The following is a 25,216-nucleotide window of genomic DNA, read 5'->3' on the forward strand; positions in this document are numbered from 1 at the left end:
TCCCTCTGGGATGAGGAAGTTTAGTTCTCTCGCCTCCCACTAGCAGTGGCTGATTAAATGAGGCTGCAGGAGGAAGAAGAATGTGAAGTGGGAGCAGGAAGAGCTGGTGCCTGGCTGGGGAGTTCATCCAGGAGGTGGAACAGAACTATCACCTGATGGGAGAAAAAGAACTGTCCAAGTTGGGAGTGCCCTAGCTGGATCTGTCCCCCTGCTTCTTAGCTCAGACATCAATCAGTGCAATTTTTCTGGAAGTGCTTTGTTTTAAACTCCAACTGTTAAACAACTTTTTATGTAATCTTCCTTACTGATACCAAAGTGACAATACTCTTTTTCATATAGGGCTTCTATAAATGCTTCCACACTTTCTCCAGTTCTTAGCACCCTTCGGTAAAAGCATGACCATCTATGTGTTACGTTCCTTTTGAAAAGAAATTCTCTTCAAACTTCTTAACAATGATATCCCAGTTATTCTTATCTCCTTATCACCACCAAAGGTAAATGACTAATAGATGATCTTCTGCTTCACTTGTTGCATAAGGGCACATTTTCACTAGCAACATTAAAGCACTGCCATGGCAGTGGCTTGTGTAGTCGCGGCAGAGCGCTGGAAGAGAACTCTCCCAGTGCTCTAAAAAAACCCACCTCCACAAAGGGAGTAGCTACCAGCATTGGGAGCGCGGCTCCCAGGGCTGGTGCACTGTCTACACTCGCACTTTACAGCACTGAAACTTGCAGCGCTCATAGGTGCTTTTTTTTCACACCCCAAGCGAGAAAGTTGCAGGTTGTAAAGTGCCAGTGTAGACAAGCCCTAAGTTAACACAATGGCCAATACTTTGCTGCTCTCTGCATTTAATCTTCTTTGTGGTTCTGGTGAAGTGTCCCATTCATTAGGCCTGTCTGTTGGCTTCTCATCAGGAGTCTTTTGAAAGGCTGAAAGTATTTTCTGGTCCTTACTTACGCTGGTTCAAACTGAATTGGTTTCTGACAGTGTCACTTTTTCTGTGATTCTTTACTTTTGTAATGTAACTTTGTCCTAATTCTGAGCAAAGACTTTTATTAGAATAAGAAACAGTATTATCCCTAAAGATATGTTGTTTGCTTCACTGTACAGTTTCTGCTTAGAGTCTTTCCCAGCCCCTTCCTGCCTAGCTTAGTACTACAGAGATAAAGAAACACTAATGATAATTATCAGAGAAAGAAAGAAATAATTCAATCACAATCTCTACTATTACACCTGGCACAAAAATTCTCTTTTTGCTCTGGTAAGAGTCCTATATGCACTTGAGTTATATTATGAGCTCCTAGACTGCTGGGAGATTTTACAATAACTGGTAATTTACACTACCATCTGTCTAAATAAATATATATTGTGATGGGGCAAGGCCAAATGGCTATAGAAAAGTAGTGGGAGATAGATATATTAGCTCCAGGCTAAACAAATCCCTGGTACCAGGATAAGTTAAATGGCAACAGCTTCAGGTCAATTAAGACACCTGAGGCCAATTAAGAACTTTCCAGAAGGACAGGAGAATGCTAGGTTGATTAGGACACCTGAAGCCAATCAGGGGCTGGCTGAAACTAGTTAAAAGCCTCCCAGGAGCTGTGGGAGGAAGTTCTGCTGTTGGAGAGACTGAGCAGTACACACCATATCAGGCACAAGGAAGGAGGCCCTGAGGTAAGGGTAAAGTGGAGCCTGAAGAAGTGGGGGCTGCTGTGGGGAATTAGCCCAGGGAATTGTACGTGTCCTGTTTCTAAAAGGTCAGCTGCCATAGCTGATACTATTAGGGTCCCTGGGCTGGAGCCCGGAGTAGAGGGTGGGCCTGGGCTCCCCCCTTTGCCCGCTCCCTGATTAATCACTGAGACTGGGAGACAACAGAGACTGTGCAAGGGAGGATAGCTTCTCCTCACCTCCCTTGCTGGCTTATGATGAAAATTGCTCAGTAGACTGTGTCCCTTGTCTTTAGAGAGAGAAGGGTTACATGGAGGATCACAGTGAGCCTGTGAGGCTAGTGAAGTCTGCCAGGAAACGTGGGACCCACAGAGACAAGGACAGAGTTTTGTGTATATATATATATATATATATATTATATAATCAACAATAATTCTAAGTTTAAATTTTTATTTCTATCCAAAGTTTTGTTGTTCTCCGGTATAAATTATTGTAACACACATTGAACAATATGTGAAATATAGTTAGCCCTGAGTTTACAAAACCTTATAAATATTTGTAGATGTTTGATACAGTACTATTTATGCAGGTAGTGATAGAATTGTACCATTCCAAAATGCAAAATGTACCATATTCCAATGGTACTAATATATGAAAATATAGCTAGAAATCATTTTGGTTCACTTGACTGTAAAAATAATGCATATTAGTAGCATGTAATACATTGTGGTGATCAGAAAGGCATCATATAGGCTTGTTGTTTGTGTAATAACATGTTCAGACTAAAGCTTTTTGTGAGGCAGAGGCAAACAACCTAATTTTTTCTGTATGTAAAACACGTTCATTTGGGGGCTTAGGGCATAAGTGCTCTGTAAATTTTGCCAAACTGTTTTGATGCCACCTAGTGGTTTTATAATGAACATCTTTACTTCCTTGCATGCAGTGTTGCTGTAGCTGTGAGAGTCCTAGGCTGTTAGAGGGACAAGGTGGGGGAGGTAATATCTTTTATTGGACCAACTTCCATTGGTGAGAGAGACAAGCTTTTGAGTTACACAGAGCTCTTCCTCAGGTCACCCACCTTGTTATATTTAATTCCATTCATATGATACCCTGTACAATGGTAACCTTCAATATTAACAGGTTTTATCTGTCATTTGGGAGCAAAGTCCCAGTGCAGATTCTTTTCCTTTTTTATTAAGTTCCCTCTCAAGAAAACCTTAGATGTTGGCCTTGAATTCCATATATAAGAGCTAATACTGATCTTAATCTGTAGAAATTTTAAATTCATCCTAAAACTTTTGAGCTAAAGAAGTCAAAAAACATCCTGCTGTAGGTTAAAAATATTTCGTTGAAATAGCTAGGAGTAAAATTGTTTGGGCTTCTTAGCTATCAAAAATTATTTTAAACAGCCATATATCTTCATCTACTTGATTAACATCAAACTTGTTTAATACAGATGTGTGCAGCTTCTATTTATCTGAATTACAAAATGTAAAATGACAGGTTTCAGAGTAACAGCCGTGTTAGTCTGTATTCGCAAAAAGAAAAGGAGTACTTGTGGCACCTTAGAGACTAACCAATTTATTTGAGCATGAGCTTTCGTGAGCTACAGCTCACTTCATCGGATGCATACTGTGGAAAGTACAGAAGACATTATTATATACACAGACACCATGAAACAATACCTCCTCCCACCCCACTCTCCTGCTGGTAATAGCTTATCTAAAGTGATCATCAAGATGGGCCATTTCCAGCACAAATCCAGGTTTTCTCACCCTCCGCCCCCCCACAGACAAACTCACTCTCTTGCTGGTAATAGCCCATCCAAAGTGACCACTCTCTTCACAATGTGTATGATAATCAAGGTGGGCCATTTCCTGCAGGAATCCAGGTTCTCTCACCCCCCTCCAAAAACCACACACACAAACTCACTCTCCTGCTGGTAATAGCCTATCCAAAGTGACCACTCTCCTTACAACGTGCATGAAGATCAAGGTGGGCCATTTCCAGCACAAATCCAGGTTTTCTCACCCCCCACCCCCCACCCCCAAAAACACACACACAAACTCACTCTCCTGCTGGTAATAGCCTATCCAAAGTGACCAAAATGTAAAATATGACTGGCAGTTCATGAAACCTTTGCGCATTGTGGTCTGCCAGCATGGACCCCTGACTCATGCTCTGACGCATGGGCACAGGGATCCACACTAGCGGATTCCAAGGCAGGATAGAGGCCTTGCTAAGGGTTGGATTCACATTTAGGGAAAAGAAGGCATAGAATAAGAATAAACAAACAAAAACAAAAAACTATGCCCTCAACTATTTTTGCTCCTGTATAATATTGAAAAGGGGGTATGAAAGGCTTTGCTGGTGGAGTTGTGTAAGGCTCAGAGAATGTATACTGTTTCCTCTCACAACTTGGTTGAAGGGACAAGGGTGTTGAATTCAACTTTAACAAGATAGCCTTTGACCCAAATGTGAACTAGCAACTGAAGTTAAATAGGTGTTAACAAAACAAAATTATAAACTGTCTGACTAAAAATCTCTTCCCCTCTAATTGTTATCATTATTGACACTTGTGTTGTGGTCATTTCATTAGCTGTCCAGTCATCCAGCCTAGTCAGAATCTAAATGTCTAACGTTTAAAAAAAGGGGCAAAAAAAAAAAAAAAAAGAACTTTTGAAAGAACCTTCTAGCTTCTCTTTACAGAAGGTCACAAGCTCACTTTCTTCGTTTATAGGGTCACTTTTAAAGATTTTGCTTACTGCTAAAGAGGGAACTCTTCTTTACCTTCACTGAATCAAATGCAATAAGAAGCAAATCTTGCCAAATGTGTGGGGGGTGAGGCGGAGGAAGGAGGAATCTTTAAGCCTAAAATACGCACAAGTAATATCAACCAAATTTTTTTTAGTTATACTCACCAAGATATGTGGCTTTGTAATGCAAACGTTTCTATAACCATTAATGATTATAGTGTTGCTAGTATGAAGGTACAATTCCCAATGAAGTTATTAAGAAGCCTTCATTACTATTTCTTTTCTAGAAATAAGAGGCCTACAGCTGCTCGTATTTACTTAAATGGGAGCTGGATTTGGGACCATCGTTCACTTTTGATGTTAAATATTTAACACCTACCCAGTGCTCCAGTACCTACCCAATCTGTCTATCCTATTCTGATCTGGATTACATAAAGCAAACCAATAAATAATTACTCCATGAAATACAAAGAGACCAGATGTGTACATAAAAATCAAAAATGAATAATAGTACAGAACTCATCTATTTACTACTAAAACATGTGCTGCTCTCAAATATACACCTCCCACCCCATTACAAACGGAAAGATTTGTCCAGAGAAACAACAAAAATGAAATATAAACAAATAAGTTGTGAACATAGTAACCTTGGGGCCAATACTGTTATCAATGATGCCAGGGGAGATTTACCAGTGTCTTTAATCAGAGCAGGGGCCCTAAATATTGTCATACAAATAGGATATTTTCATCTAAAATTGAGGCTCACAGCAGGGCTATGAAAATAACTGCAGGCAGTTTTTAAAAGATTTAATCCTGCTATAGAATCAGATTATTTTACAGGTTGAAAAGGAATGTGATTTACTAAATTACTTTTCTTGGGCACGTTGGCGGTCCTACATTGTGTATGAGTAATGATACCATGCTAGCTATGGTACTGTTATATGAGCTAGGTGAAATGTTATGGGTTGAATTAAACCCCCACTGAGACTGATAGGTGTGAACTCACCCTTTAATTAGCATAACTGTAAGCATAAGCCCCCACCTAAGACAAGAGGTGTGTGACCCACCTATCAGCTGTGGCTGAGTATTATTTTGGGTGGGGGAGAAAGAGACCACACAAACTGGGAAGAGGCAAGAGCAGAGAAGGAAAGCAGTACAAAAGCCAAGCAGGAGCCTGTAAGCACAGTGTGTCTGGAAAAAGCTAGGGGGAGTGATTGGGGGTCTGGTGTTGGCTAAAAGACTTGGGGGGCTGTAAATGAAGGAAATTGCTCCTTTTGTTCTTTATTCCTTCTACATTCAGATACCAGGACTTTTGTAAATTTTTTATAAATAAACAAGATTGCAGCAAAGAAATACCAAGCTTCAACAATTTCTGCTTCCAGCTGAAACCTCCTCAGGGCCCCAAACTTTGACTGGCTGCTCAGGTCAAAAAGGGTCAACACTGTGACCTACTATGTACTGAACATGCAGAACTTGTATTGGACTCATGTTGGGTCCTATAGCAATTCAGGAAGAAACCCCCAGTATCTCTCATGATGGGAGGTGTAAAGTGGGTTTAATTTTTTAATTTTAAGTTTAATTTTAGGGGGGAAGGGATAGCTCAGTGGTTTGAGCACTGGCCTGCTAAACCCAGGGTTGTGAGTTCAATCCTTGAGGAGGCCATTTAGGGATCAGGGCAAAAATTGGGGATTGGTCCTGCTTTGAGCAGGGGGTTGGACTAGATGACCTCCTGAGGTCCCTTACAACCCTGATATTCTATGATTCTATGGGTGCCTTCTACTTCTGGTAGCTGAAATCCAACATTGTACATGATGCAAAAGTAATCAGTACATAGTCATCTGCTGCTTCTCTGATCGAGAAATAATTAGTAATTTATATAAATCAGTAACTTAAGCCCAGTTCAGCCCTGGGAGATCTTTCTGCTGAGGGCTCCCATTACATGCAGATTTCTCTTATGCTATGTTGGGGAAGAGGGGCAATCAGCTGCCTCTGTGGCAGTGCTAGCCCTTCTCAGGAACCTATAGGGTCAAGATTCATTGTGGGAATGAATCCGTCTCCACCATTCTCCCACCACTCTTAAGGAGATTACACAAAAAACGGTCATGCAGCCTAGGTCTGAAGTACATTTTTTGCTGTCTCCCTCCCTTTAATGGAGGTCTGTGGGCAGAACACCTCCAGTGAAGCCAGTCTGCCAGAGGGTAGTGGGGAGAATGGGAGTGCAAGAGCCAGCATGAATGTACCGCCCATTCTGCAAGGGGAAGGACAGCCACTTGAGAGAAATTCCATGCTCTGCAGAGATTTCCTCCCCCAAGTCTTGTTCCTGAGGATTGTTCTGTTGTCCTGAGCTTGTAAACTGTTCAGTGTGTTTTCTATGGTCTGGTAGGTGCTGAGCAAACTGTAATAGTAAAGTAATCAGTAATATGTAACTGATTACCCCTTGGATCTAGTAATCAGAAGTTTGTAATATATTACTCTTTTTCTCAAAGCAGCCTTAACAATCCTGTCTGCAAATAAAGTATCTTTCTCCCATTAGTAATTTACATGACAATTCCATAATTCTTTTATGGACAACTCCTGAATTAAACAATTATGATTGCTTTTACAAAGATGATTTTTAGACTGTATTTAGAAAATCTGCAAGAAATGTGCATGGAATATTTTAAATAACCTTCTATTAATTTGCCAGTAAGTTAATAAAGGCTGAAGCCCTCAAGTACACCTCAGTGCTGATTAAACAAATATTGCCAAACTTGCAAGTATAGTTTAATTACAAAAAGACTTTGTACATCATGTTAATGGTGCTGCTTGTAGGTCCTGGCAAACCAGCATTTCTTTTAATGATTGTTTTCAACATATTTTACAATGGGTTCCATAAGTGTTTAAGCACAGTGGTTAAGACTTTTTCAAAGCAGTGTAGGTGATTTAGCCATTCATTCAACCTAGATTTTAAATCAAGACTAGATTTATTAAAAAGACATGTTCTAGTTCCACCAGGAATTATTTTGGGGAAGTACTATGGCCTGTGTGAAACAGGCGGTCATACTAGTTGATCATAATGGTTCCTTCTGGCCTTGGACTCTATGAATCATTCAGAACGGAAGCCGTTTCATTTTAGTGGAAAAAATGTGGCTAAATTCCTTACACAGCTTACAATACAATCTGCTTGGTCATAGACTGACGGGAGGCTCATTCACAGAGGCAGGTTTAACATAAGAGTGGTAGCAGCAGCAAGTCTTCTTCTCCCCAGCTTGGTAAGCACTGCTTCCCTGCTTCCTCTCAGCTGCTGAGATGGGAGCCCCTCCCCTTTCAATCTAATTTTAACCACTACAAAAATAAACCTACTGGAAAAGAAAGTTGTGTTCTTTTTAAGACCCACACTATGTTGCTTTGTTTAACTCTTCTCTTCACCTGGCTGTATTCTTAGATTTAAAAACCTACACAAATATAGGCAATGACAGCCAAAGAAACTGAATGCTCTGAAACTGCACATGGCTAGCTATCTGTGGTTCTGTGAACATATGGAAATGCTGTACCCATTTATAGATCACTAGATTAAAGGGTCTGATATTTTTACTCCACATAGTTCAAAACCTGAATATCCCTTCACTTTGAATGCTAGTGAGAGACTGAGTTTTGTCTGTTTGTGTTAAAATAACGATAACCAGGTCACAAGTGCACAAGCAACAAGCCAAATGCTATTAGCTATTTATCCTGTTACAAGAATTATGGTTTAAATACCTCAATGCTATTTCTAATCCGTATTTAATAACATGGCAAAATACCAGCTGAACATTTTACATCAAGACAAAAAACTTGTATCCTTGTTAAATTCTTACAGGGAATTATTGCAACAAAAGAGCATTATATTCTGGAACACATTATAGGTCTGGGAAAAACAGATTAACTGGGATTTTAATGACACATCCTGTTTAACATGATATTTAACATGTTGTATAGCCACATTATTTAATCTACATGCAAAACCTACATTTATAAAATATCTATAATATGCCTTGTAAGAAAACAAAAAGCATTTAATAAGCTATGGAGTAGAAAAAGATGGAGGGGGTGGTGAGGTGGACAAGAAAGCAATCTTGCAATGATAATCCTAATTCCTACACTTGGGCCAAGTAGGGAAAATGAAAGAAGAGGCTGGTTGTTTTTGAATTGGGAGGGGTGGAGGGGGTGTTTCATTTATTTTCTACTCAAAACAAACATTCATGCAGAATGTTACAAATAAAGGACCCTGTTGGCTTCAGAGGGACCTGGCTCAGAACCTCCCACAAAGCATTGGTAATAGCTGGGTACATTACCCAGTGAAATACTGGTAATGAAAAATACCAGCCCAAGAAGCAAAATGATAGTGGGGATCTGGTGGAAGTGATCTTTTTCCTCTCCTTTCCACTGGAGGCTCCCAGTGCAGGGTATGCTCTCCCCTTTTCTTCCCCCCCCACCCCCCACCCCTATTGAAATACTTTGTAATCTGTGGGAATCAATTATTGCTAAATAAACAATATTGTTAAGTGAAAACATGCTCTAGAAATCCTGCTACAGACTAACCAACCTCAAGTGTTCAAAAAATCAGGATTCAAGCCCCAAAACATTGTAAGTTTGGTTTAAATATATATTAATGACAAATTTTGGGGGAAAGGTGTATTTGCCTGCTGGTTTTTAAATCTTTTGGATTCATTCAACACACATTTTTAAACTTTTGTATATAACCATAAGGGCTAGGAACCTTATTTATGTAATGAAATCTCAGATTCTCATGTAATTGCTCCACTCCAGGGGCTGGAGGTTCAAGAAAAAACACCCGATATTGCAGAACTTGGAAACACTGCAAACCCCTCACACCTTCAGTCTACAACATTGTATAAAGTAGCCTGTAGTCTGGCTCGTGTGAAACCAAATTGTATTACGACTTGGTTTGGGGTTAAAAGTGTTTGAAAATAGTTCCAGACATGATTATATGTCCTAATGTGAACAGGGTCTAAAGTAAAGAAAGTGGCAGGATTCTTTTTATTTTGCGTTTCTGAGAAAACAAGTCCCATGTAAATAATGATGTACATTTAAGATATTCTATTCTGCTGTTGTTGAACTCATTAATAACGATTATAGTCCTGATCCACTTTCAGCCCAGATGAAAAATAGAGTATTGTTATATTCTGAAATTTCTGTTTATGAATGGAAACAGAACCAGAGAGGGAAACATCACAACCATAACACTGCCAGTCTGCCAGTGCCAATACTACCCTTTCTGAGGAAAAAGAAATAAGTAATTGCACCCCCCCCATCCCCCAGTCATTAAGCTAATGATATAAAACTGTTCTGTGTCTCTAAGGGCATGGCTACACTTGCAGATGTAGAGTGCTTTGAGTTAAACCAGACTTCTTAGAGCGCAATAGGGAAAGTGCTGCAATCTGTCCACACTGACAGCTTCAAAGCGCATTGGCGTGGCCGCTTTTGCAGCACTTGCAGTGGCATTGGGAGCAGTGCATTATGGGCAGCGATCCCAGCATGCAAGTGGCTGCAACGTGCTTTTCAAATGGGGGAGGGAGGTGGAAAGTGATAGGGAGTGTGTGAGTATGGGGGGGGGGGGAAGAGTGGGTTTTTGGGGGGCTGAGAGCATGTCAGCATGCTATCTTGTAAGGTCAGACAGCAGTAGACCCCACCACCACCTCTCTCTCTCACACACAGCATTCCACAGTAATGGTTACTTTTTCTCGGAGCAGATAAGCAGCTGACTGTCAGAAACAGAGCTTTGAAAGGGCATATCCGCATTCCTGTAGTGATTCAAAAACAATGACAAGAGTGGCCACTTGACTTACGGGGATTATGGGACGTTTCGGAGGCTGATCAGAGCGCAGTAATGCAACACCTCGTTCATGCTGACGCCCAGGCATTGTAGCCAAAGCCGCAGCAAATGTTATTCCACTCACCGAGGTGGAGTCCCAGGAGCGCTCTAGCTGCGGAGTCAGAGCGCTCTACGTGCCTTGCCAGTGTGGACAGGTAGTGACCTAGGGCTCCCGGGGCTGGTTTACTGCACTCTAACTCGCAAGTGTAACCAAGTCCTAAGGTTTTGTAAAAGAAGAACTGGAAGGGGCAAAACTCCTCCCTGTATGATCTGAGCAACAATTTCCTTCCCACACATGCCACGGCTCACTTAATACATAATCATGGAAAGCGGTGTTTATTTCTGAGTAAGGCCCTCTCCAGGAAACCTTGGGCTTTCTGCGTCACACATTACTGCATATCATGCGTCACACGTTGTCAACGACCACTGAAAGCCTCAAACTATTCATTCATATAAAATGCTATATAAATTTAAATGTATTATCATAAGCAGGTTTTAAACAACTAATTAAAATGACATGCACTGTGTAAAGCATCAACATTTTGTTTACAAAACTAGAGAAACTTAGTTTGGAAAACTAAAAAAAGTTTGCTTAAATGCTAAAAAAAAGTTTGAAATTATTGAAAAATCAATTGGTACGTAATCATTCAACTTCTTCAGTCTTTTATCAGTAAATAAACATAGCAAATGGAAATGCAAACAACTCCTTATCACATGACGTTTTATCAGTTAGCAGCAAAAAAAAAAACCATATAAACTTCATATGCCATTTAATTATGCTCCTTACAATAACCTGTGTTCTAACCAAGGGATATGTGATTCTTTTCTTCAGAAAAACTGACATTAGAGACCACCTGGGGTTACACTGTATTTTAGTCCAAGGAATCAAAATATGCAGAAAACTATGTGGACACTAACAGTGATAGAAAGTCAGAAAGGTCCAGAATCCTCAAAGATATTTAGGCTTCTAACTCCCATTGATTTCCCAAACCTAAATACCTTTGAGGATCAAGACCTAAATCTCTACTTGTTTCAGTTCCCCATCTGTAAAATGGGGATAACAATATTTGTATGTATTAAGATGGTACTCGTTGGAGTGAGGACTGTCTCTTGGAGTGCACAGTGCAATAGAGCCCTGATCTCAGATGGACTTCAGTTCTATTGTCCTATTAATAATAATAATCAATGCAAGGCTGCATACCCTCTGCATGTCCTCACAATCACTAGAAAGACTTTTTTTTTTAAACTTTTAAAAATAGAGCCGTGTGTATGAGTCTGTGACAGGTTTGGTCACAGACACCTGCTTGGGACTGTCACCTTACATGCTGAGATTACCTCTGAACCCGTTTTCCCTGCCAGCTTGGGACTCCAGAACCCTGCCTGGTTGAGCCAGACACACTAGCATGCTACAACACTGACCCAGGTCTGGTCCACACACACCAAAGCTGCAGGCTTAACTGAAAATTGCTCAGCAGGTTACCTGCCTCCAGCACCCAGACACCCAGTTCCCAATGGGATCCAAACCCAAAATAATCCATTTTACTCTGTATAAAGCTTATACAGGGTGAACGCCTAAATTGTCCCCCCTCTATAACACTGATAGAGAGAGATGCACAGCTGTTTGCTCCCCCAGGTATTAATCACTTACTCTGGGTTAATTAATAAACAAAAGTGATTTTATTCAGTATAAAAAGTAGGATTAATGTGGTTTCAAGTAATAACAGACAGAACAAAGTAAGTCACCAAGCAAAAACACGCAAGTCTAAGCCTAATACATTAAGAAACTGATTGCAGGTAATATCTCACCCTCAGATGTTCCAGTAAGCTTCTTTCACAGACTAGACTCCTTCCTAGTCTGGGCCCAATCCTTTCCCCGGTATAGCCCTTGTTAGTTCCAGCAGACATCTTAGGTGGAAAGCAGGGGTGTTCTCATGACTGCCACCCCCCCCTTCTTCTGCTCCACCCCCTTTCATAGCTTTGGTCCAAGGCGGGAATCCTTTGTCTCTCTGGATCCCCACTCCACCTTCTAAATGGAAAAGCACCAGATTTAACAATGGATTCCAGTATCCTATGACATGGTCACATGTCCTGTGAGAACCCAGCCTTCATTCTTTGAGAGGTGGCCCACACACACCCAGGAAGGTTTGCAAGTAAACAGACCATTTACAACCAATTGCCCTAGTCAATGGGAGCCATCAAGCTTTCAATCCACCATTAATGGCCCACACTTTGCATGAATTACAGTAGGACCTCAGAGTTATATTTCATATTCCTAGTTTCAGATACAAGAATGATACATTCATACAAACAGGATGAACACACTCAGGAAATTATAAGCTTTGTAATGATACCTTACAAGAGACCTTTTGCATAAAGCATATTCCAGTTACATGATATTCACATTCATAAGCATATTTCCATAAAACATTATGGAGTGCAACGTCAGAGTCCATGAGAGAGAACTGTAAAAAAACAAACAAAATCACAAAACCATAAAAAAATGGAGACAAAAAATGAAGCACAGCTACTGTGCATGCTATGACTCTAAGCAATGCCACACACACCATGCATGTGAGACACTTGTAAAGCAAGATAACGTTGTGTGACATTCTGTAGTAACCATAAGGCTATCTAACTTTTCCCCCAGTAATAGAATAGTGATGCTGTAGATCGGAATGCCAGCAGAAGTTGCGTGAACTGGTATTTTCTTTCTTTCTATGCAAATAAAAAGTGGATCCTCTTCTCCCTGCCCTAAACTACAAAAACATATAAAATTAAACAACTAGCAGAATGCAAAGCTCTGAGCACAGCCCTACAGCTGTTTTCTGCAGCCACAGGACATTAGGGAGGGCTGCTGTTACCCAGATGCATTTACAAAACCAAGGCTAGTCCCTGCCAAACTCAGGACATTGGCAGCAACGAGATAAGGAGAACTCTTTTCTTTGCCCTTGGGAGTTTTGTCTGTAAAGAGTGTAGAGTCACACCCAGAATGAGGTTAATAGACCTTCTTACCTAGAAGAATGCTCACATAAGGAGCAAAGGTTGTAGGACTGAGCCCCTAGGGACTTCATCCTGCATTCCTTGAACATTTAAAACTACCACTAGTATCAGTTACAAGGAACATAGGATCAAGCCCTAGACACTGATTCAGACCCTGACTCTGTTCATCAAAGTGTTTCAGGCCTATGTGACTAAAGCACGTGCTTAAAGTAAAACACACACTAATTCGATAAGTGAAAGCAATAAATGTTTAAGAACATAATTGTGAGGACATAAAATGTTTAGGTTTTGATTTTTAATACTTTCTGACTAAAATAATTCTAGACCAAGAAGAAGTCATTTGCAATGACATTACAGAGGACAGATGCTGGAGAATGACACAGTATTATGTGCATAAACTACTCTTGGGGCCTTTACAGACTTCAGCCAAATAAACAAAATGTATACATCTTATCATTTGCAATCCTCACATTACAGGACAGAAAGGGAACTCAAGATGTTTGGAGGGATTGTGGGGAAAAAAAAATTGACACGGGGTGGATTCAGCTTTACATATGTGACCACATTATGATACCTCTATAATTTTGTGGTTGTGTCTTTTAATTTGTCTATTTTTGGAGCAGGGTTTGGGTTGTATGTTGTCAGAATTGGCATTAGTATACCTCAACAAAGCACTAAATTGCTGCATAATGTGTAAGCATGCCTTCAAGATCAAAGTTGCAAAATGAGGAATTTCAGTGTATAGCTTTTAAAGCTATTTTTCAGTGAACAGGTTCAGGGAGTAAATTTATCTGTATAATTTTAAGTTCTAAAAAACAGCTCAGAATTGCCCCCCCAAAAAAGTGGGGGAGAGCAATTGTAATCATAAGTAAAGCTGAACCTCTTCCCGTGCTTTTAGAATTAATAAACTGTTTTTTGCTGCCATTGAAACAAAGGATTTCAGTTTCATATCTCCTTAAAACATGTGTAACTTTTGTTTGCCAAATTTATGTTGATCCTTTTCTCTAAAAATGTACCACTTTAATAAACTAAAAAAGACCTCAAAATAAGTAGTCAACTCTATAAGCATCTGCAACCAGTGCATAGAGTACACACAATAACCTGAAGAGTTATGAAAGGAATTCATAATGCCAGCTCCTCTTAAGCTGTATTATGGTATCCTAAATTGCCATACTCCATCCAACAAAAGAGCTGAGAAAAGGCAAATGCTTGTGGGAAGTTGGCCAGTTTCCTGCTTTGTGAGAGTCTTGGGAACAAAACAGAATCCCTGGCTAATGTGTTTAACTACTGCACTCAATTCTCTCTGCAAACTCAGCACTTCAAAATATATACAAGATTTGAAACTGCAATACAAATATTTTATAAATGGCTATTTGACAGGAATTGCCTGGTTGTGATAGACAGCCCCAGGTGGCCAGTTTGAATGAAAGCACGATTTGGTTTTGTTCTGGTTTCATTAAAATAAGCTAGTTGATGGATAGTTGCCCTTTCCTCACCCATTCCCTGATGTAAGGTTGAGCTGTGCTTATGATCTGCCTGGGGCAATGATTCTCTTTTCTGGCTACCTCCTTTTTAAGTTAGATTGGCTGCTATGATATGAATTATGGGGCGTGATTGGAAGACCCTACAATTAAGGTTACATTTTAGTCACAGATATTTTTAGTAAAAGTACTGGACAGGTCACAGGCAATAAACAAAACGTCATGGCCCGTGACTTGTCTAGGACTTTTATTAAAAATACCTGTGACTAAAACTTGGGTGGAGGGTTCGGGGGGGAGGGCAGACCAGGGGGCACCGCGGGCGCTGGTGTGGTGACCCGGGACCCCACTGGTGCTGGTGGGGAGGGTTGATAAGGCTGGCAGGGCTCCCTACCCAGCTCCGCGTCCCTGAAGCTCCTAGGCAGCAGAGGGGCACAGGCTGCCGGGAACTGCAGCCAATAAGAGCTGCGGGGGTGGGGCCTGCAGGTGTGGGCAGGGTGGAGCTCTTCCCACCCCCCTCCAGCCCCTCCACTGCCTAGGCGCTGCAGGGCCATGCCAGTGGGAGCCCCCCACCCCAAGGTAAGCAGCCCCCTGCCCCTAGCCCCCTCCTACACATCCAAACTGCTGCTCCTAGCTCAGGGGCTGCCCGTGCCTTAGCAGCACCAGGAAGAGAGGAAGTACAGAACCAAATAAAGGCATCTTGTCCCTGGAGGTTTGGTGATTTTAATTTAATATGTAGAGAACAGGTAGGATGCAAGAGAAGGAGGGATGGGCTATATTCATTAAGGAGAGCATGTAGAATGAGTGTGGAAAGAAGAGGGAAGTTGGAACTTTAGGGAGTAGGGTTGCCAGGCATCTGGTTTTTGACTGGAACACCTGGTCAAACAGGGACCGTGGCAACTCCGTTAAAAGTCCAGTCAGCGGTGCAGCGGGGGCCCGGGGATAAGGCAGGCTCCCTACTTGCCCTGGCTTTACGCTGCTCCTGGAAGCGGTTGCCAGGTTCCTGCGGCGCTTATGCGCTGGGGCAGCCAGGGACTGGGAGGCTCGGTGCACTATCCCCAGTGCCGGCTCCATAGCTCCCATTTGCCAGGAACAGCAACCAATGGGAGCTGTGGGGATGCGGCAGCACCTGCAGGCGCAAAGACAGCACACACCATGCAGAGCCACCTGGTCGCCCATGTGCCTAGAAACCGCAGGGACTTGGCAGCTGAATCCTCAGAGCTGCGGTAAGCGCTGCTGGGACACTGCACCTCCTCCCACACCCCAATCCCCTACCCCTCATCCCTGGCCCCACCCCAGAACCCACACCCCCAGCCAGAACCCTCACCCCACCCCCTGCACCCCAACCCATTGTAACAGCCTGGAGCCCCCTCCTGCACCCCAAACAGCTCATTCCCAGCCCCACCCCAGAGCCTGCACCCCCAGCCCAGAGTCCTGACCCCCTCCTGCACCCCAACCCCTGCCCCAGCCTGGTGAATATGAGTATGGGGAAGAGCGAGTGACAGAGGGAAAAGGGATGGAATAAGCGGGGCCTCAGAGAAGGGGCAGGGCAAGGGGGCAGGGCAGGGTGTTTGGTTTTCTGTGATTAGAAAGTTGGCAACCCTACTCCTGCACTCTAACTCTCTCCCAGACCCCACATGCCCACCTGCACCCCAATCTCCCTCCCCTCTTGCACCCAAACTCCCTCCCACACCACAACCCCCTACCCCAGCCCTGAGCCCCAACCCGCACTCCAAACCCCTTGGCCCCAGCCCAGATTCCCTCCTGTACCCCAAACCCCTCATCCCCAGCCCCACCCCAGAGCCCACACCCCCAGCCAGAGCCCGCACCCCTCCCACATCCAACCCCCTACCCCAGCCCTGAGCCTCCTCCCACACTCCAAACCCCTTGGTCCCAGCCTGGAGCCCCCTCCTGCACCCAAACCCCCTCCCCCAGCCCAGAGCCCCCTCCCGCATCCTGAACCCCTCATTTCTGGCCCCACTTCAGAGCCCATACCCCCAGCCGGAGCCCTCACCCCAGCCCTGCCCCAGTGCAGTGAAAGTGAGTGAGGGTGGGCGAGAGTGAGCGACAGAGGTAGGAGGGCTGGAGTGTGTGGGGGTGTGGGGCCTCAGAGAACGAGCGGGGCAGGGGTGGGACCTCAGAGAAAGGGCAGGAAAGGGACGGGGCAAGGGTGTTCCATTTTGTGCAATTAGAAAGTTGGTAACCCTATTAGGGAGGAGGTTGAGGAAAAGAACCAGGGACCTTTTCCACTGTTGTCTAAACCTAATCAAATGTTCCTCTACTCACTCCACAATGTCATGTCCTGGCTTTGCATTTAACAAATCCAGTCACCTTAGGCAAATCTCAAATGATTTGCTTTGCTCTGGATCAGCAATGCAAGCTTATCTGAACTTTCCCAAAAACTTTTAGTTTGCAAAATGGGCTGGAAGCTTCACAATAAGAGGCCTTTTGTGAGATTCCCTGTATTTCATATATTAACAAGAACAGAAATCCATAAAAAACAGGGCAATGTAACCCCACATACTTGCATATGTATTTATACCCTTTAAAGGTGATCTAAATTCTGGCCCCCGATAACAATGTGTCTGTATTATAAAGATTAACAGTGATTTTTTTTTCTTTTTTTACATATATTTGTTTGGGTAACAGAAGTCAGTTGCTCTCCTCATAAACCATACTCAATCAAATTGATTTTCACCAGTATATAACCCCATGGATGAGCAAAAATCCAAATCTGAGGTATAAATCTTTCCTCTGTGATTTTCCTGGAAATCTGCATGTCAAACGTCAGATACAGAGTGAAGTACATCAGATGGGAATACAGGCTGTGATTTTTTTTTCCAATGGAATTTGAGCACCTAAGCACCTACGGGCTCCTTTGAAAATCACAGCCACAGTACTTAAAGAAAGATATCAAGCCCAAATAATTTAATTTTAGGATAGTCTTTTTTTCTTAATACATAGGCTAGACCACAGTTCCATAACTGGATCCTATAAACATTTCATGGAAAGTAAAGGTGTGACATTGCACTCCATATGATTTTATGAAAATATGCTAATGAGTGTGAATACAATGTAACTGGAATATGCTTCATGCAAAAGGTCTCTTGTAAGGTATATTACAAAGCTTATAATCTACTGAGTGTGCTCATCCTATTTGTATAAATGTATCATTCTTGTATCTGAAACTGGAAATATGAAATATAACTCTGAGGTCCTATTGTAATTATGCAAAGTGTGGGCCATTAATGGTGGTTTTGAATCTTGATGGCTCCCATCAACTAGGACAATTGACTGTAGATGGCTCTGTTTATTTGCAAGCCTTCCTGTGAGACAGGCTCGGAAGAATGAAGGCTTGGGTTCTCATAGGACATGTGACCATGTCACCTGGTACTGGAATCCATCTTAAACCTGGGGCTTTTCCATTTAGGAGGAGGGGTGGGGACCCAGAGAGACAAAAGATTTCCGCCTTGTGCCAAAGCTATATAAGGGAGTGGAACAGAACAAAGGGGGCTGCAGTCATGAGAAACCCCCTAGCTACCACCTGAGCTGGAACAAGGACTGTATCAGGGGAAAGGATTGGGCCCAGACTAGGAAGACATCCAGCCTGTGAAAGAAGCTTATTGAAACATCTCTGAGGGTGATATTTTATCTGTATTCAGCTTCTTACTGTATTAGGCTTAGACTTGCGTGTTTTATTTTATTTTGCTTGGTAATTTACTTTGTTCTGTCTGTTACTACTTGGAACCACTTAAATCCTACTTTTTGTATTTAATAAAATCACTTTTTACTTATTAATTAACCCAGAGTAAGTATTAATACCGGGGGGGGGGGGGGAGGGGCGGACACAAACAGCTGTGCATATCTCTCTATCAGTGTTACAGAGGACGAACAATTTGAGTTTACTCTGTATAAGCTTTATACAGGGGTAAAACTGATTTATTTGGGGTTTGGACCCCATTGGGAGCTGGGTATCTGAGTGCTGGAGACAGGAGTACTTCTTAAGCTCTTTTCAGTTAAGCCTGCAGCTTGTAAGGGGACATGGTTCAGACTTGGATCTGTGTTTGCAGCGGGCAAGCGTGTCTGGCTCTAACAAGGCAAGGTACTGAAGTCCCAAGATGGCAGGGAAAATGTGTTCAGAGGTAGTCTAGGCACATCAGGTGGCAGTCCCAAAGGGGTTTCTGTGATCCAACCCATCACAAAAGGTTCCTCCTCTTCTGTATTATAAAGCATGCATCAGGTGAAATATCTGTAAGCATGGTGCAGTAGCTGGTTTTTTCCTACTCTTTCTTTCAGTGGCCAAAATGTGTCTGCCTTGTTTACTTTCTTGTGTATCAGAATTCCTGATAATTCAGCAAAATTCTAAGACTATAGGGCCAGATCCTCGGAATCAGCTATTTGGTGCACAACACTTCTCAGGAAAGGTGCAATGAAGGCTGGAAATCAATGGAGTTACTTCAGATTACACAAATGTAACTGAGATCAAAACCTCACCCATTGGAAGGATGAATGAAATGAATCACCCCGTGAATAAGAGACCAAAAAGGTTACAAAGATTGGATGAAATCTGTTATTTTAATCTTAGCCTTTTGAAGATCTCTTAAGATACACCATTTATTGTTAACCAGAATCTGAGCAAGAACAAATTTGATGGAAGATCTCGTACTGAAATGAGTAGTCCAGCTGCTTGAGTTCTGCACTTACAGCCAAATTACTAGACCCTCTGATCTTCAGAATCACTGAAATCTGTAGTTAAAACTATGAGGTTTAATTTTGATCTTAAAAAGAAAAGGAGTACTTGTGGCACCTTAGAGACTAACCAATTTATTTGAGCATAAGCTTTCGTGAGCTACAGCTCACTTCATCGGATGCATACGATGAAGTGAGCTGTAGCTCACGAAAGCTTATGCTCAAATAAATTGGTTAGTCTCTAAGGTGCCACAAGTACTCCTTTTCTTTTTGCGAATACAGACTAACACGGCTGTTACTCTGAAACCTGTCAATTTTGATCTTACCTGGAATATCTTAAAGGTGACCTGCAAGTATGTTTTTAAATGAACCAGGTGTAGAATTATGTCCTGAATATCCTAAATAGTAAGTTTAAAAGCAGTATTCAATTCCTAGGCAATTTTAAACTTACCAGAGAAGATCTGCAAAGGAACATCTGGTGGTTAGATGCTCACATCCCACAGAAAGTCAATGGGAGTTTAGTGCATCACAGCCATTTGTGCCTTTGAAAATCTCCTTCACCCTTCTTTATGATTGTTTTATGGCCCCTGAAGTCACAGATCCCTGGTTCCCATGAGTGATCTCCCAGTATGCCTGAGGATGGTGACAGTACAGCCACCAAGGAATCCAGCTGAAGCATGAAGGTGCCCTAGAATGAAATAGGTAGCTGTTTTTACTACACTGGGCAGGTTGGCAACTTAATGTTTAAATATTATGAGGTGTCTGTTGGGAGATAATGGTGCTGGTAATTCAGGAATTCAGAAAAATAGGTAACAATGGTAACTTTTTAATACTTTATGTAAAGATATGCTTCAAACTAATGTTTTCAGGTCTGCAACAGACTTCCTGTGTATCCCTGTATTATTGTACCTGTATTTTTAAATATCTTGAGCCCACTCTGAGCCACGGTGGGGACCCACCTTCTCTTTCCCATCCCTTCCCAGTGGGCAGGAGGAGTACAGAGAGACAGTGCAGCTCCTCACAGCAGTAGAGAGAAAGAGGCATGATTCCTTCCAGCAGTAGAAAAGAGCGGGGCTCCCTGCACTCTCGAATGCTGTGAGTGGTTTGGTGAAGGGGGAGATGCTGGGCTCCCAATACAGTACTGCTCTAGGATGCCAGGCTGAGAGGCAGAAAAACAAGAGACCAGTCTTAGCTAATAAATTTAGTCCTTTACCAAGTAGGTGTACAGTAAAATGTTCAGATCTGGTTATATCCTGTCAGTGAAGTCATTAGAATGACGAATGCATTATTTTCAAAGCCTTCTTAAATTACTAATGTTAAATCAGTCATGAAAATGTTCCTCCTTCCTTTCAGAAGTTCACAAATATTTCAATTAACTATGCTTAAACCTTATATTTTTGGATTATAAGCAAATTCACATTCTTATCCTTATTATGTCCGGCTCTCCAATTCTGATCCCTCAGATATTCTACAAGGACTGGAATCATGCTCCAAGTGTGGTTTGCCTTTGCAAAGTGACTTTATGAAAGTGACAACATGGGATTCTGCATTTATGATGTCTCAATGATAATCCGTATCAAATACTATCCGTTTTTGACATACAAAAATATGTTTTTCTGACTGGCAGCCCTTCAATCTCTGCTTGGGATTTGAAAATCAGAAATTGTTCTCATTTATACTGATGAAACCGCTGCCACATTATGACCTTAATTACACCTGTGCAATCCTGCTCCATTTGTGGATGGATCTATGATCATAATACAAAACAAAAAGGAAGTTGCATAAGTGGCCCTACAAATGGTAGTTAACAGTTTACTCGACCTATGAGCAAAAAAAGAATGGAGTTCTCTCTGCCAGATCTGAGTTGGCCCTGCAGGGCTGACAGCAGTAAAAATGTAACTGTCATTAAAGAAAGCACAAACGACTGAATATGCACAGGGTGCAGATCTACTGAGTAAGAAGGTAACATTTTTTCACAGTCACTTTTCAGAGTAAAATTGTACTACACAACTTCTGCTGTATAGATTTCTACTTTGTCCCAGAAATATTAATTTCAACTCTAGCCTCCGCATTCAGCTAATGGAGATCAATATGGTAGAGATAAGTTATTTCCAGTAACTTTATATCACAACCAAGCTTGTATTTTAAGAAAAAGCTGGGGGGGGGCATAAAAATAGAGAACATTTATCTTTTCAGTATGGCACTATACAGTACATTGGATATTCAAAACTCAATAGCACTTGTAAAAATAGGGTTTTTCCCCTGTTTTTGTTTGCTGTTTGTTATAGACCTAGCTTTATGTATGCAGTCCTAAGCTTCAAGAAAGGGGGAGAAATCAAGGCATAAATTGCTTGGTCTTCTGGATTCATTGCCAAACGGGAGGGGGTGATCAGACAGTGAGTTTTTTCTTCTGACTTCATTCTTGTGCTGGTGGATGAGACTGGGTCAGCCCATGAATGAGTTGTACATTCTGCGTGGGAAATATTACTTCCAGTAAGTTAAGACCCAAAGTGGCCCCTTGTTTTCTTTGTTTATAAGACTAGCCCTGACTTGGTCAAACTGTTCCATGCTGCTCACTGTTGTGCCTGCTAAATGTGGTTGTTGCCCTCCAACAGTGGGGGACTTGGTTTTCATGGTGCTGACCCAAGGGTCTACCCATGCAGGTCTGACTTCAGGATCAAGGCTAGACTTTGTAAAACTGAGCACGTAGGCAGAAATTAATTTCAGGTAACATGTCATAAATGTTACAGTTTTTTTTTATTTTTGCCTGGGTTTTTTTTCTAACCTAGATTTCACCTGCTTGAATTATAGGTATTCTGAACGTATGTAAATTGTGTATCTTTAACTGACATACTAACACATTACACAGCAGCATGGGGTTGGTTGTTTTCAAAAAAAAAATTTCTGAATCCAGAATTGCCACATTTGTCTACATTTATTATCTGAAATTAATTTCAATTCTCTGTATCTGTCAAACACTTCCTGATCTTTTAGCATAAAACATGCTATATAAATGTGACATCATATTATCAATGCTCTTAAAAAGGAATTTTCTATTTTCTTCCAAGTAAGTCCCTATAATGTCACACCTTATGTATTTTTCTCTAGGGGTAACTGTGGTGTATCTTCTGTCTCCTCCTCCTCTGGAGATTTTAAACTCTCCAGGGACCTTTAACAAGTATTTCTCTACTTCACAAAATGTTGCGAGAATGAATTATCACATTCATGTACTTCATGTGCTCAGATACTACGATAATTAGCACCACAGAGAAGCCCATGAACAATCCAGAGTGATACCTAGATTCTCATACACGTTTCATTTAAACATATGGAGATATCTAGACAAAAAAGGCAAAACACGTCAAAATAGTTGTCGGTGAAAGGCCTTACTGCCAGTTTTGCACTTTTCCTTTTCTTATTGGTGTTATTATTAATTATTGTAACTATTAGAATGATAAAACCACGATTTTCAGCACAACGGAGAGTGGAAAACTTTGCACCGTGACTATATTTAACCAGGAAGGAATGAAAAGTCAAAGGAAATTTATCTCGGGATTAAATAATAACCAAACCATTTTAACAAAACTGGATTTGCGTCTGGCAGATTTAAATGACACCAGTAACAGCAAATGCACAACCAAAGGCTCTCCCGTATAGCTGCGCTCTGTAAGGAATATGGGGCTGGGGCGGGGGGGGGGGCGACTAGATGGAGCTCCCTCAAACTACTCCACGTTATTGTAACACTGAGCAGCACGGGGTCACTTTTTTTGGTAAAACTGCATACACATATGGTTGGACAGAGGAGTCACTGCATTCATTTAGGCTGTGTCACAGGGCGATCGCTTTATCTAGATCTCCCCCAACCACCCGTGATTATAGGAAACTGCTAACACCAGCCCATGACCGGCAATCATGATCTACACAACAAATCTTCCCCAAGCTTGAGGATCGCCGGCAGGGAGCCGGCTACTGGTCTAAGGGAAGAGCAAGGGTACAAGCGGATTGACTGATCAGGCAGTTTTACCTTGACGAAGAGGGAAATGTCATGCTCTTGCGCCTCTTCCCCGAGTTCACCAGGTGTGCTCGCCTCATCCTCCTCTTCTTCTTCTTCTTCTTCTTCTTCTTCTTCCTCTCCCCTGGCCTGCATGCCGTTCAGATTCATGGCTTCCTCGCCTCTCTCCGCTCCCGCAGGCTCCTCAGGGTCTCCGGCTGCAGGCGGCTCTGTCAGGTGGTTGCTCAGTTCATCCCCACCTGGGGAGCCCCCTGGGCTTTCTCCCGTAGCAGCGTCCTCTGTGCTTGCGTATTCTGCCACTGGTGGTATTTCCTCGCTGGCATGGCCTGCGGCGTCTCCTGCCGCGGGGGGTTCTTCGCTTGTCGCAGTGCCTTCGGGATTTGCTCCCGCTGGTGCAGTGCTTCCCAGACTTTGTCCTGCCCCAGTTTCGTCCTCCCCTTCCTCGGGCTTTGCTTCTGCCGTTGCATCTGCTTTGCCGTCCTCTTCCTCTCTCTCCTCCTCCTCTTCGCGCTCTTCTCCTTCGGGGGCTCCTTCCCCCCCTGCCACCTCCCCAGGCTCTTCTTCCTCTCTCACGTCCTCCCCAGGGTCTCCTTCTCCTTCAGGGTCTTCTTCCTCCTCGGCAGCCTCTGCAGGATCTTCTGCCTGGGGCGGTTCTGCCCCGGGGGCAACCCGTTCTGCGCCTCCCCCTTCCGCGGGGCTCGGCCCCGGGCTCTCTCCTCCGGGGCTCTCCTCCGCGGGGGGCTCTGCAGGTCCTTCGCCCTCCCCGCTTCCCCCTGCGTCTCCTTCGCCCCTTTCCGCCGCGCGCTCCCCAGCTGGGCTGTGCGCGGGGGCCGGCTCCTGCCGCTGCCCCTCGGGGCTCCCTGCTCCTGCCTCCTCTTCCCCCGCTCCTCCCTCCCGCGGGCTCCCCTCGCCGCCCCCTTCCCCGGGCGCCTCCCGGTCCTTCCCTTCAGCTGCTCTTTCTGCTGCATCCTCCTCCGGCCGGGGCCCGGGGGGCTTCTCCGCCGCCGCCACCCCTTCCTCGCTCCCTCCCTCCTCCGGCTCTTGGGAGCGCTCTGGCCCGAGCGGCTCCGGGCTCTGCGCCCCGCTGAGCCCCACCGCGGAGCGGGGCTCTTCTGCGGGAGAAGGGGGGCTGCTCTCCATGGCAAGGGGCCGGAGCGCGGGTCCTGCGAGAGGCGCCGCCGCCGGGGACTCCTGCCGCTTGGCTATGGCGACTCCTCGCTGCACCCGCGGGGATTAGCGACTGGCCCGCGCCCAGGGCCAGCAGCACCTGCTCGGCGCCCCAGAGCGCCACGGGGCCGTCTGCGCATGCTCCCTAGCGGCGGCTGCCCTAGCTCGACCCTAAGTCGCCCTCGGAACCGGCTCCCCGAGCCAGGCGGGGACAGCGCCGGGGGCAGAGATGGCAACGGGGAGGGGAGGCGGGGGCAAAACCAGGCGGCGACATAGGTGCTGGAACTATCGGTGCTGGGGGGTTGCAGCTGCCGCACCGCCCCGGCTTTCCATTATAGACCAGCTTTGCAGTTCGGTGGAATGGCTCTCAGCACCCCCACTGTACAAAAAGAAAAGGAGTACTTGTGGCACCTTAGAAACTAACCAATTTATTTGAGCATAAGGTTTCCTGAGCTACAGCTCACTTCATCGGATGCATACACAAATTGTCCCAGCCACCCTGCCGGCGAGGGAAAAGGGAGACACGATCGAGAAGATTGGGGAGTGGGGGGGGGGGGGAACGGGGGGTGCAGGGGCAGAAATGGGGGCTGG

The 25,216-nt window shown here is 43.6% G+C and overlaps 1 protein-coding gene across 1 annotated transcript in view; it reads right to left on the reverse strand.

Moving 5' to 3' along the window:
- Positions 1 to 24,730, reverse strand: part of CLIC6 (chloride intracellular channel 6) — a 49,193-nt gene extending 24,463 nt beyond the window's left edge. Inside the window, exon 1 of the mRNA XM_007054614.4 lies at positions 23,471 to 24,730. Coding sequence (XP_007054676.3) covers positions 23,471 to 24,598 — 1,128 coding nt within the window. The 5' untranslated portion in view covers positions 24,599 to 24,730. The remainder of the gene's footprint in view (positions 1 to 23,470) is intronic.
- Positions 24,731 to 25,216: the final 486 nt, after the last annotated feature.

Source organism: Chelonia mydas, chromosome 1 (assembly GCF_015237465.2).
Source record: "Chelonia mydas isolate rCheMyd1 chromosome 1, rCheMyd1.pri.v2, whole genome shotgun sequence".
Classification (NCBI taxonomy): Eukaryota; Metazoa; Chordata; order Testudines; family Cheloniidae; genus Chelonia; species Chelonia mydas.